The sequence below is a fragment of the Abramis brama genome (genome assembly GCF_963993115.1).
Source record: "Abramis brama genome assembly, chromosome: 1".
Classification (NCBI taxonomy): Eukaryota; Metazoa; Chordata; class Actinopteri; order Cypriniformes; family Leuciscidae; genus Abramis; species Abramis brama.
The window spans coordinates 77,097,663-77,111,974 of NC_139963.1; the positions used below are offsets into that span (position 1 = coordinate 77,097,663).

Consider the following 14,312-nt stretch of genomic DNA (forward strand, 5'->3'; position numbering starts at 1 on the left):
AGTTCAAATCGGTCCGTTATTTTCCAGTATGATTAGTTTACGCCCACATTCTCATTTGCAGCAGGTGGCTGGCGGGTGTAACCATAGTAACGAGTTTTTACGGCAGTCTTGCGACCTTTGACCAGTTGTTTTACCGTCCTCTTGCCTCTTGCTTGTCTTTGCTTTCAACATGATTTGGCGTTGCTTCATATGCTACATATTTGTGGCACTGACTCTGAAACAACTTTTGAGTCACATTAACACCATGCACAGTCGCAGCCCTGACTTTCGCGTCGTGTGCGGGATTGATGGCTGTCCGAGTGAGTACAGGGTGTATAACTCTTTCTACTATCACGTGAAGCGAACACACGCGCATCATCTTCTTCAAGTTGAAGCGACGGAGGAGGAAGGACCGACTCGCCACGTTTTACCTGGAGCAGGTGAAAGGACAGGCCCAACCGACCAAACTAATTCAATCCCTGTGGCTGAAGCGGAGGTTTCAAGCATCGTCATTCCAGCGGTAAGTCATTACACAAACTAAAATTTAACGTAACAATACAAGTTCAAGGGTTAGTTCACCCAAAAATGAAAATTCTGTCAGTAATTACTCATCCTCATGTTGTTCCAACCGCGTAAGACCTTCGTTCATCTTCTGAACACAAATTAAGATATTTTTTGATGAAATCTGAGCGTTGTCTCACTCCTCCATAGGCTGCTAAGTTAGGTGGCCCGAACTTGCTGGCCCAGAAAAGTTATTAAAGAGATCGTTAATATAGTCCAAGTGACTCCAGTGGCTCAATCTTAAGTATATCAAGCGACGAGAATACTTTGTGCGCAAAAACAAACAAAAATAACGACTTTATTCCAGTATTCATTTCCTTCTCTCTGGGCCTCGTAGTGTTTTTGCGCAGCGCGTCTGTGTTGTACGTCACACGCATCACACACATGACCAGCGTCGGCCTGCGTGGTGACGTGTAACACAGGGAAAAACTGCGCAAAAACATTAAGTGAGAACCAACTAGACGTCCAGAGAGACCTTCTAAAACATACTGGCTTTCTAAAGTTGAGTGCATTGACTGGAAATATGCATGGCTGTTGCCAAAAAAATATTGCATAACAAATAAGGTGAGAGAAGTACACTTTAAGATACTTCATCTGGTGTACCCAGTTAAAACTCTTTTTCTTCGGTTTCGAGCTGATGTAGATGTTGAATGTGATTTCTGTGGCACTGAGGAGGAAAGTGCTGTCCATTTATTTTTTAGTTGCATTTACAGCAGAATGTTTTGGGTAGATTTGGAATGTTTTCTTTATAAATGTTTAGGGATGAAAGTTTGTTTTTCTGAAAAAGATGTTTTTTTTTATTTTAATGGACAAAGACTGTCACCAGATGTGGCATTCATTATTAATCTCTGTATGATAATGGGTAAATACCATATTCATAAGCGAAAATGGGCTAAAGAAAAACCCAATTTTCTGTTGTTTCGGATAGAAATGAAGAGTTATATTGAGTTACTACTTGGGTTGAAAAACAGCAAAGCGAAACGTACTAGGTCTTTGTGTGAAGCTTTTAGGTTATTTATTTGACAATCTCATACTTTTTTTTCTTTTTGTCTTTTATTTATTTCTTTTTCTTTAATTGTGTAATTTATTATAATTTGTACTATATTTTATTTATTTATTTTTTGTTGTAATGTTGAAATTGGAATATTGTTTATATCTTTTTTGTTAAAATCTATCATTTGTATGTGAATGGCATTTAATAAAAAAAAAAAAATAAATAAATAAAAAAAGACGTCCAGAGAGAAGGAAATGAATAGTGGAATAAAGTCGTTATTTTTGTTTGTTTTTGCGCACAAAAAGTATTCTCGTCGCTTGATATCTTGATAGATTGAGCCACTGTAGTCACTTGGACTATATTAACAATCTCTTTAATAACTTTTCTGGGCCAGCAAGTTTGGGCCACCTAGAAGCCTATGGAGGAGTGAGACAAGGCTCAGATTTCATCAAAAATATTTTAATTTGTGTTCCGAAGATGAACGAAGGTCTTACGCGGTTGGAACAACATGAGGGTGAGTAATTACTGACAGAATTTTCATTTTTGGTAAGAGAGCAGGTGAAGGGATACAGTTTAGTATATGTGTCAATCTTAACACTCATGAAGGACAGATTTTTTTTCTGATTTCTGATTTTTTTTCTGATGCTGTCAAAGTCATTGTTTTTTGTAGTACTGTTTTGTTTTTATTGTTGTTATTTTACATACTCTAATAATAAAAATATATAAATAAATACACCAATCAGTAAAAATACACCCATCTTGTACCTTTTTATAAGAAGAAATCTAGCTAGCTAGCTTACCCAGGTAGTTGTCAGATTGTCTGGTAGTGCTACCTACAAATGACAATATTTTCCCTGTTTCAATAGGTTTGTTGTTAATTTCTTTCAGAGTGGATTCCAAGAAGATGGAGAGGGTCGTATGGACGTTGGTCTTTCTAAACATGCAACTGGATTTCTTCTTCAAGCCAGAGAAGCCCATCGACTGACACAGGTAATTTATGCTTTTACTTGCTGACCAGTAGTAGCCTATTGTAACCACAGCTGCAGTAATGTAGAATGAGTGGTAGGTTTATACATGCATTCCAGTACTTCATTATATTACAAAACTACAGTTGTACTTCATTTTACTGCAGCTTTACTAACAGGTACTGTAGTTTTACTGCTGTTGAACTTTAATGTACTGCAGTTGTACTGTTATTATACTGCAAATCTATGGCTGTGTTTAATTATACTGCTTTGAACTGCAGTTTTACTGCAGTTGTACTTCATTGTACTGCAGTTGTTTTTTGTACGGCCTCAGTGAACATTTGTGATCGGCTCTCACTTCCCCGCTATATATTGCTTACAAAATCTGCCCATCCACTACATTTGTTGAGCATGAGCTAAGAATGAAGACTACATAATAAACCCAGCACTTACACTTTTATTTAGCACTGTCCACCTTATCCTATTGCTCAAAATGCATTTTAAGACCAAGTGTAAACAAGGTCTTAAAGCTGCAGAAGCCAATATTATTTCATGATAGTTTTGCTGTAAATAGCCTATTTTGATCATTGCATGTCACTAACAATACAGTATGTAATTAAAGGGTTACTTAAAAAAAAAAAGTGTCTGAGTTTCCATGTTGACTGCATTTTATAATGTATATTTTTTTGTTTGTTTGTTTTCTACTCCGCAGAGAGCTGTTAACCAAATGGTGAGTGGAGTCCAGCAATATCAGGCCGCATTATTGGAGCACCTAAAACAGCAAATGAGCGACATGATTGAGAGACATTCTGGAGACCTGGATCAACTAAAGAGTGATGCAATGGGGATATTTGACCAGTTTGTTGACCCTTTCTGTCAAATTGCTTCCACCCATTTGCAGGATAAGACCATCAAAGAACTGTTAGTACCAGTTGAACCAGAGATTCTTGTCGCAAAACAAACAGTATGTTATGTGAAAAATGGAGACTCCAGAGTTCTTACTATTAAGGACCATTTTTTTCATTATATACCGTTGGTGAAAAGTTTGGAGCAGCTGCTATCACATCCAAGAATAATTGCAATGATTGACAACAGGCCACAGACATGCAAGGATGGATTTTTTCATGATTTCATTGATGGAGACATTTTTAAGTCGCACCCACTGTTTTTGAAATTTCCCACAGCATTGCAGTTGATTTTATATACAGATGAAATTGAGCTATGCAATCCTCTTGGATCTCGGGCAAACAAAAACAAATTGTTATTGATTTATTACACCTTAGGTAACATCAACCCTAAATACCGATCAAGACTTGCTGCCATTCGTCTGCTTGCCATGGTAAAATCAAAAGATCTTTCCCATTGTGGTATTGATGAGATATTTGAGAGGATTAACCGTGACTTAACTGAGCTGTATGATGGTGTCCAGGTTGTCACTGCAAATGGTGAGAGGACAATCTATGGGGCACTTATGTCTGTGTGCGGAGACACTCTAGCTCAGCATGAAGTGGCTGGATTTAAGATAGGAGTGGGATTTGCCTACAGTAAATGCAGGCACTGCGAATGCAACTTTGAAGACATGCAGGAGCAATTTAATGAAGATTTGTTTGTTAAGAGGACTATGGCAAGTCATAACAGGCAATGCAATGACATTGAAAAGGCAAATACTGACTTTCTGAAAGACAATCTTAAAATGACATATGGCATAAACAGGAGAAGCAAATTAACAGAATTTCCTCACTTTGATATAATCAATCAAACCCCACAGGACATCATGCATGTCATTCTCGAAGGCGTTGCCCCATATGAAATCAAATGTGTTTTAAAGCATCTTGTGCTTTCAGGGCATATGGACTTGGACGCGTTCAACAGTGCAATTATTTGCTTCCCTTATTCTCCTGTGGATGCAAGGGATAAGCCTTGCCCCATATCTGTCAATACACTATCATCAAATGACAATAAATTGAAACAGTCAGCTGGGCAGATGCTGGTTTTGTTAAAGATCCTGCCATTTCTCATTGACAAACTTGGAGAAAATGATTACACACAAATGCTACTTAAGTTGTTAGAGATAGTCAAAATTCTTTTTTCACCTATTATTGCTCTCTCAACTCTTTCAAGGCTTAAGCTTTTAATAGAGCACCATTTAAAACATTTCAAACAACTGTTTCCAGATGCAAATATTATACCTAAACAGCATTACTTGCTGCATCTTCCTTCTCAAATTAAGGCACTTGGTCCTACAGTGAGGCATATGTGTATGCGCTTTGAGTCAAAGCATTGCTTTTTTAAGCAGTGGGCTTTGAAAAGTAGTTTTAAAAATATCTGTAAGTCTCTTGTGAAGCACAACCAACTTTATGAATGTAGTCAGAATGTGCTTGAGAAACATCCAATTTGTTCAAGTGAAGTTGACATGGGCCCAGCCTCTGAGGTGAAAAATGTTCATTATGTAGAAGGAAAGATTAAAGACTTCTTAGGAATAGAGCACGTGGAACATATAGTTTCTGTAAAGTGGATTACGCAACATGGTAATAAGCATACATGTGGAAAATCTTTGGTTATTTCTAATGTCATCAATGATACTCCAGAGTTTTCACTTGTAAAAAACATTTATATTTTAAATGCGTCAGTGTATTGTTTTGAATGCCAACCTCTCTCTACAGTTGGGTGGAATGATCATTATTTAGCTTATGAGGTAGAAGTTCCCGATCTAGCTCAAGCCAATATTTTCATGGATGCTGAAAAGCTTGTTGATTATACACCATACCACTATGTAAACTTTAATAATAGCAAGTACATTTCACTGAAGTATGATCTCACAGACATCATTAAACATAATTCTTGAGTATGTATTGAGTGTGGGTGTGACAATCAGCGGCTGGAGTGCACTCCTTCTCTATTTATCATTTCATCTTATGGCTTTACCTGGACTGATTATGCTTTATGTCTTTCACCTGTTTTAGTTTATGCTTGTTAGCTTCTCTGATTTAAGCCTTGGTTTTCCTTTGTGTCCTTTGCGAAGTCTTGTTACACTGTAAGCGTACATCTCTGAGCTTTGTTCCCTGTTTTAGTATTCTGTGTTTCTCTGGACTCTTGACCCTTGCCTGCTTTCTGGACTGTTCATGAACCTGTGCTGCCTGCCTCGACCTAAGCCTGTTTTCACTACGAGTTACTGGTTTGCCCCTTGTTTAACCGTATGCCTGAGTTTATATCTGCTTGTGTTTGAGCTGAAATAAAGTGCTGCACATGGATCCGACTGCCTCTGTCCGTACGTTACAGTGGGTATTTGGGCGCAATGTATTTTTTAAGCACTACAAACAATTGATGACAGCATTAATATTTACTTTAATTTTTACTAATTTTTACTTGCAGTATGTCCAGAGTGCAACAGAACAGAGAAGGAAACATAATTCCAGCTTTTGCCACTGTCATATCACATGGACATGGTTTGATGCAAATGTAAGAAAAATAGCCACACTGTACTCTGCATTGTGAGTTGTTGTGAGTTGGGCATGTTGACCATGCAGTTTTCAATAAAGCAGATTTGTTGTCTCAATTCAAGTCAAGTCTATTTCTTGAAACAAGATGATTCATCTTTAACAAATAACACAGCAGCTTAAAAACCTTATGACATGTCAAAAAAGCTTGTTTCATCTGAGATATGACTCAAAACAAGATATTTTCAAGACAGATTCACTTAACAAGATATTCAAGATGCACTGTCTAAAAACAAGCTCCTTTATCTCACTTAAATCTTGGTCTTTAGGTGATTTTGTCTTATATTAAGTGTGATGAGATATTTTGACTAGAAATTAGAAAAATATACTTGGCAAGATTTTGAGTTTTTGCAGTGCTCATAGATAACTCATAGACTGATATACCTGGTTCGGTTCTAGGGTTCTATATACTTAGAACCGATCTAGAACCCCACGACCCATGATCTAGAACCGGGGGCCCCTGGACTAGCGCTGCGTCGAATTTGGGGTCGCTGCGACCTTTTGACCCCTTTTGGTCCCTGTTTAAGTGACGTCCCACGTGCAACTTATTCCATTGGGCTGTTGGTGGCCAATTAGCGCGAAAAAAGGTCAGAGGGACACGGAACTCTAGAACCCGTCCCAGGGGCCCGTGGCGGGACGCATATGTCAGTTTCGGGCCGATCGGGCGTTTCCTTCAAACCGTTGTGCTGAAACACACACTTAGAACCGATCTAGAACCCCACGACCCATGATCTAGAACCGGGGGCCCCTGGACTAGCACCGTGTCGAATTTGGGGTCGCTGCGACCTTTCGACCCCTTTTGGCCCCTGTTTATGTGACGTCCCACGTGCAACTTATTCCATAGGGCTGTTGGTGGCCAATTAGCGCGAAAAAAGGTCCGAGGGACACGGAACTCTAGAACCCGTCCCAGGGGCCCGTGACGGGACGCATACGTCGATTTCGGGCCGATCGGACCTTTCTGTCCACCTTTCACGAAGCACATGGTCCAATTAATGCAGGCCCTCTTGCACACACAGACAGACATATGGTCAGAGTGAACCAAAGGGAGGAGAATTTCGCACTGCAAAAAGACACACTTGGAACCGATCTAGAACCCTGCGATCCGGGATCTAGAACCGGGGGCCCCTCGACTACCAGGGTGGCGAATTTGGAGGCGCTGCGACCTTTCGACCCCTGTGTTTCCGCCCTCCCACGTGCAACTTATTCAGTTCAAACTTCACAGGCACTTCCTGGTCAAGGGGGTCTTTTTTTCGGCCAAACGAGCGGACGGGGACACGGAACTCTAGAACCCGTCCCAGGGGCCCGTGACGGGACGCATATGTCAGTTTCGGGACGATCGGGCGTTTCCCTCAAACCGTTGTGCTGAAACACACACTTAGAACCGATCTAGAACCCCGCGACCCGTGATCTAGAACCGGGGGCCCCTGGACTAGCACCGTGTCGGATTTGGGGTCGCTGCGACCTTTCGACCCCTTTTGGCCCCTGTTTATGTGTCGTCCCACGTGCAACTTATTCCATTGGGCTGTTGGTGGCCAATTAGCGTGAAAAAAGGTCAGAGGGACACAGAACTCTAGAACCCGTCCCAGGGGCCCGTGACGGGACGCACATGTCAATTTCGGGCCGATCGGACCTTTCTGTCACACCGTCCACCAAACACCTATGAAAATGAATGGGATAAGTTGCAAGTGTCAGTGGCCCCTGTTCGGCCCCCGGAGGTCCCACGGGCCCCAAACACTGCGTGCCGGTAGTTCTCGGGCCCCCGAACAACATATCAGGAGGACGAGTCTCTAGAACTCAGGGCTAAATTTTATGCAACCCTCGTTCAAGTTTCTCTCACAGGCCACTTGCACTCATAGATAACTCATGGACTGATATACCCTGATCGGTTCTAGGGTTCTATATACTTAGAACCGATCTAGAACCCCGCGACCCATGATCTAGAACCGGGGGCCCCTGGACTAGCACCGTGTCGATTTTGGGGTCGCTGCGACCTTTTGACCCCTTTTGGTCCCTGTTTAAGTAACGTCCCACGTGCAACTTATTCCATAGGGCTGTTGGTGGCCAATTAGCTCGAAAAAAGGTCAGAGGGACACGGAACTCTGGACACCGTCCCAGGGGCCCGTGACGGGACGTGTGTGTCGATTTCGGGGCGATCGGACCACACCGGACCTCGTTTGGCCCCTGGAGGTGCTAGGGGCCCGAAACTTCACAGAAAGCTGCGTCACACGGCCCCCACAAACATACCGAGAGGGGAACGTCTACACACACTCACAAAAAAACACTTGGTGGTTAGGGGTCAAAATAGGCCCTTTTTGGACTATGAGGAAGACTATGGTGAGGGTTAGGTGGTCAGGGGACCCCATAGGCACTTTGTGGCAGTGAAGAAGAGGATAGGTGGTTAGGGGTCAAAATAGGCGCTTCGTGGTCAACGAGGAAGACTATGGTGAAGTTTAGGTGGTCAGGGGACCCCATAGGCACTTCGTGGCAATGAAGAAGAGGATAGGTGGTTAGGGGTCAAAATAGGCGCTTCGTGGACAACGAGGAAGACTATGGTGAAGTTTAGGTGGTCAGGGGACCCCATAGGCACTTCATGGCAATGAAGAAGAGGATAGGTGGTTAGGGGTCAAAATAGGCGCTTCGTGGACAATGAGGAAGACTATGGTGAAGTTTAGGTGGTCAGGGGACCCCATAGGCACTTCGTGGCAATGAAGAAGAGGATAGGTGGTTAGGGATCAAAATAGGCGCTTCGTGGACAATGAGGAAGACTATGGTGAAGTTTAGGTGGTCAGGGGACCCCATAGGCACTTTGTGGCAATGAAGAAGAGAATAGGTGGTCAGGGGTCCAAATAGGGGCTTCGTGGCACTGAGGAGGACTATGGTGAAGAGTAGGTCGTTGTCGGACCCCATAAGCACTTGGTGGACCTCCCCGTAGTGCGCTGGCACCCCCAGAGGCGTCCACACAGGGCCTATGTTAATTTATGGTAATTTGGGCCACTTTATATGCGATTTTAGAAAACGTCCAACTCACCATTAGGTTAAGCAGCTCGTGTCGTCCATTTCGAGCACGCGGACATCGGAGTGCCTAGGCCGACAATGGCAACTTAAATGAATGGGCAAATTCCCACGAACTACCTAGTTTCCCTTACACCTACCCAGAGGGATCTGGGCTTACACCCATCCTTTCCCTAACACCTACCCAGAGGGATCTGGGCTTACACCCATCCTTTCCCTAACACCTACCCAGAGGGATCTAGGCTTACACCCATCCTTTCCCTAACACCTACCCAGAGGGATCTGGGCTTACACCCATCCTTTCCCTAACACCTACCCAGAGGGGTCTGGGCTTACACCTATCCTTTCCCTAAAACCTATCTAGGGGGATCTAGGCTGGCAACTATTCTTTCCCTAAAAATCTACCCATCCCAATGGATAATAACCTGATTGTGTCTGGCCTTGCTCTATCAATGGGGATCTGGGCCTACCCATCTCAACTCTATGGATAATACACCTGATGGTGTTTGGCCTTACTCTATCAATTTGGATCCGGGCCTAAATCCATCCTTTCTCTACCCATCTCAACCCTTTGGATAATACACCTGATGGTGTTTGGCCTTACTCTATCAATTTGGATCTGGGCCTAAATCTATCCTTCTCTAAACCTACCCATCTCAAACCTATGGATAATACACCTGATTGGATTTGGCCTTGTTCTATCCAATTTGGATTTGGGCCTACATCTATCCTTCTCTAAAACCACCCTGATTGTATTTGGCCTTGCTCTATCAAGTTGGAATTGGGCCTGCGCCTATCCTTTAAGAAAGCAGCGGCACAAGTTAAACCTATTGCATGGGTTTAGGTTTTTTTTGAAAAGAAACGTTTTTTCTGAAAAACGTTTTTTTGAAAAAATCGTGTTTCGCTAAAAATTCAGGAGGAGAGAAGTGGTTCTTTCCTGGAGCGAGTGCTTATTAAAGGGACCGTTTAACTTCATTTCTGGTGGGGATGGTCAAAGTAAATCGGTTTTGGAGCAAGAACTGGGAATAATTATAATTTTTGGAAGTTACCACGGTCGAGGTAACCATATCAGAAAGGTAGATATCAGAGACGCGCCATCTGGTGGTATTAGCGATTGACGGATTCGTCCTGTTGGTAAGGATTTTGATCTGTTCAGCTGACTCTCCCTTCACACACACACTCTCTCTCCGGGGAAGAGGTTGGTAGAAGCTTGGTGTGCAGAAATGTGCATCCGCCAATCTTTTGACCTTGATGTGAGGTGTATGGGATCTTGCCGTTGAGAGGAACCTGGTGGCAATTCATTGCTATTTGGGGACTTCTCGGGCAGGATTTCTTGAGTTAAGTCAGCAAGGCTGACAAAGGGCCCCAGAAGTAGACCATTCCTCGCAGGCTTTTCTCGAGTAACCTGGATACCTTGCGGTGTTAACGAAGGGTTGCTTGGGAGGGCGGTAAGTATCCAGCCCCCCTGGGTCCACTTGGACAGCACTGCAGGGTCGGTGACCTGGGGCGAACAGGTCTTAAATGGTGCCCAATTTTCTATGGGTGGTTAGCGCCTTCCATGCAACAGCACATCCTGCAACAACATGCTTACACACTGATTGTGGCATCGTTTTTGGTTATGATAGAGGGGGGAAATCTCCTACCTGGAGCTCCAATTCAGGAGTCAACACGACCAGCGGTTGTCCTTTAGTGGGACGATGTCGGTTTGGTTTGTCTTGACTCTTAGGGCAAAAGACTGGTAGAAGCTTGATGCTCCTCATCCGCCAGTTTCGACCCCGCTTCATTGTGAGCTTTCTTTTGACCAGGTTGAGAGACTGGGAAGTTATTTGCGACGTGAAGCATGTGTATACTTGGTAGTTTGGAGGCTAGCAGTCGGCTTGGGGGTGAATTATCTTACCTGGTACTCCAATTCAGGAGTCAGGGCTACCAGCGGTTGTCCCGTAATGGGATGATGTCGGTTTGGTTCGTCCTGGCTCTTAGGGCAAGAAACTGGTAGAAGGTTGATGCCCCGCATCCGCCAATTTCGAGGTCCGCCCCATTATGAGTCCTTTTTAACCAGGTTAAGATTCGGGAGAAACTATTCTTGTTTTTACCTGGTAGTTCCAATTTGGAGATCAGTACGGGTAGCAGTTCCATGTTCTTACCTGGTAGTTCCAATTTGGAGCAGTGGTCCTGTAATTTGCAAAAAAGACAGCAGTTAATTTCAGAAGAAGTTATCCATGTTCTTACCTGGTAGTTCCAATTTGGAGCAGTGGTCCTGTAATCTGCAAAAAAGACAGCAGTTAATTTCAGAAGAAGTTACCCATGTTCTTACCTGGTAGTTCCAATTTGGAGATCAGTACAGGTAGCAGTTCCATGTTCTTACCTGGTAGTTCCGATTTGGAGATCAGTACAGGTAGCAGTTCCATGTTCTTACCTGGTAGTTCCAATTTGGAGCAGTGGTCTTGTAATTTGCAAAAAAGACAGCAGTTAATTTCAGAAGAGGTTATCCATGTTCTTACCTGGTAGTTCCAATTTGGGGCAGTGGTCCTGTAATCTGCAAAAAAGACAGCAATTAATTTCAGAAGAAGTTACCCATGTTCTTACCTGGTAGTTCCAATTTGGAGCAGTGGTCCTGTAATTTGCAAAAAAAGACAGCGGTTAATTTCAGAAGTTACCCATGTTCTTACCTGGTAGTTCCAATTTGGGGATCAGTACAGGTAGCGGTTCCATGTTCTTACCGGGTAGTTCCAATTTGGAGCAGTTGTCCTGTAATTTGCAAAAAAGACAGCAGTTAATTTCAGAAGAAGTTACCCATGTTTTTACCTGGTAGTTCCAATTCGGAGAACAGCAGGGTCAGCAGTTGGTTTTAGAAGAAAGGATGATTAGTTTGGATCCCCGGAAAAAAAAGAGGGGATCTTATAACCAGAACCCAATCACAGTGGTTTTGAGGATCTGGTCTAGTTCGATTAGAAATTGGCTATGAGACACTCGTCCTGGGCTGATCATCCAGGATAGGCCGCCTCAGAGGAGGGTGTCTGGTGTTTAAAGAGCCGAAACACCCAAGGAGCCTGAGGTACATCACTGACGAGAGTGTCTTGAATATTTCCCTCTCACACGAGTTTAGAGGGAGCAGGAAGTTTGAGTTGTACCAAGGGAGGCTTCTTTTTACTTGTCCGTAACTGGATTCATGTGGATAGCGTGTAGTTTACCTATTACTATTGTTCTGCCCTAACCAAAAGGAGTTCTGTGGTTAGCACATAGAATCTTTTTTCGATTCTGAGGTAGCATCTATCTATTTTTCCTGCTCTAAGTTACCCATAGTGACTCAGTAGCGACCCATAGTGGTTCCTTAATAAACTGAGTCAGATAAAAACTATGGGATCAAGTGGGACCCTTGTCCAAGTGTAATGGGGTCCATACTTGGTCCAGTGGTAGAATCACAAAAGCCTGGTGATTGGATACCCACAGGGGAGGCAGAGATCTCCCATTATAGTCCTGAAGTTTAGCCCGACTAGGTAGTCAGACAAGCGTCGGCCAGTGCATATCCTCAGTCCCTGAACCCTTTTGAGAAACCAGGAGGGGGATGGGCTGTTGTAATATCCCTTAAAAACCTAACTCTAACCCATTTCTATTTACCATTGACATTGATAGCTTGTACAATAATATTGACACCCCCACCGGCCTAAAAGCAGTTTATACAGGTGAAGGGGACAGCTATGGGGAAGAAGTTCGCCCCATCGTATGTGAACGTTTTCATGGCAGACTGGGAGCAAACGGCTCTTGCAGCTTCTGCCCTGAAACCATTCATCCACTTTGGGTTCTTGGATGACATCTGGGGCATCTGGACCCATTCGGAGGACGAATTCCTCACCTTTATCGCCCACCTGAATTCACATCAGGAATCCATTAGAGTCAAATACAGTATGGACAGGTCAGAGGTCAACTTTCTGGATGTGGTCTCTTACAAGGGACCCAAATTTGAAGAATCAGGACAGTTAGACTTCGTTGTAAGTACTTCATACAAACCAAATGGGTGATGAGCAGATTTAACCCTCTGAGGTCGACAAACGCGCCGGCGCGTTTTGCCGGATTTTCTCCACATTGTAGCACTATAAACTTAAATTACTCCGTCATTTATGGTCATACAGAAAAAAGAAATATAAAAAAAGAATCTGTGATATTTCTCCTTTTGTATGTGTCCACTTACAATCAAATCAAAACATTGTGCTTTTGTAAAATAAAGAAAATAAACAGGGTGTGCGTTCTGCCTCTCCGTCGCGGTGAACTTTTTTTTCTTGAGCACGTCTATAAACTGAAACAAAACTCAGCGAATACTTGTCACACATTTATGAGCCATATACCTTTATAAACATTTAAGTGTGTACTTTTAAATAATCGGATTCAGAACGAAAACAAATATTCTCTGTTTAAGTAATTTGTATAAAACCAACAAGATGTCCAGCTTCTCAAACGCTTGCTCATTACAGTTAATTTGGCCACGCCTACTCGCGCAAAAGATATTCACATGCAAATCTCCACATGGAGCGCGAACTCGCTCATTACCTCAACAACAAAACACTTCACTTCACTTTTCGTCGAGTTTGAAAGACGTGCCTGAGCTTACATTGGATTTAGGCTACCTCAGAAGAAGAACGCGATTTGAAGACAAGAAAGATGTAGCCTAAGGTAAGAAATTCTTACATAGCCTAGTTTGTTATTGTTGCATAAATGTCACGTTGCAGTTGAACTGTTGCTAGATATATGGGGAATATTATAATATTTAGACCCGTGTTTACTGTGTTTGTGGATATCTGCTCAAACATAGATATGTTTATGGTAACCATAATGTTTTATATTTGAGCGTGATCGCGTTTGAATGTATCATATTTTGGATGAAAGCAAAACACACCAAACGGCTTCATGTTTTTATTATTATCTCATTTCATATCATCATAATGGATGGAAACATTTGAAGTAACATGATAATCAATATATTTTTCTCTAGCTTAGTTGTTACTGAAATCTTTTGGAAGATTTATAGGCTGCTATTTGTTATTATTATTTTATCCGCACTGTGCATATACCTTATGCCTACAAGACACAACAAACCTGGTGTTCATTATATTATATATCGTTGGAAACGTGTGTGTATTCTGTGAATTTTAAAAAGGAATTTTAAAAAGCAATTTTAACCAGAAAAATCTAATATTTATTTCCAAAATCGTGCAGGCCTTTCTCTTGATATCAGTATGTTCACTTTTTTTTTCAGGGCCCAGATGCCACTGAGGACTTCAACATTCACATGAGTCTCAGTACGTGAAC

At 42.5% G+C, this 14,312-nt stretch overlaps 2 protein-coding genes across 2 annotated transcripts in view; one reads left to right on the forward strand and one right to left on the reverse strand.

Annotated features, from left to right (window-relative positions):
• Nucleotides 1-14,312, reverse strand: part of LOC311089569 (uncharacterized protein) — a 406,125-nt gene that overhangs the window by 225,143 nt on the left and 166,670 nt on the right. The gene's annotated exons all lie outside the window — the stretch shown is intronic.
• On the forward strand, nucleotides 245-5,738 carry LOC311097859 (uncharacterized protein; the record flags this gene model as incomplete). The annotated part of the gene is made up of 3 exons (XM_084137811.1): nucleotides 245-499; nucleotides 2,423-2,524; nucleotides 3,212-5,738. 3 exons carry the CDS (start codon nucleotides 245-247, stop codon nucleotides 5,342-5,344), a joined length of 2,490 nt encoding a protein of 829 aa, XP_083993937.1. The 3' UTR covers nucleotides 5,345-5,738.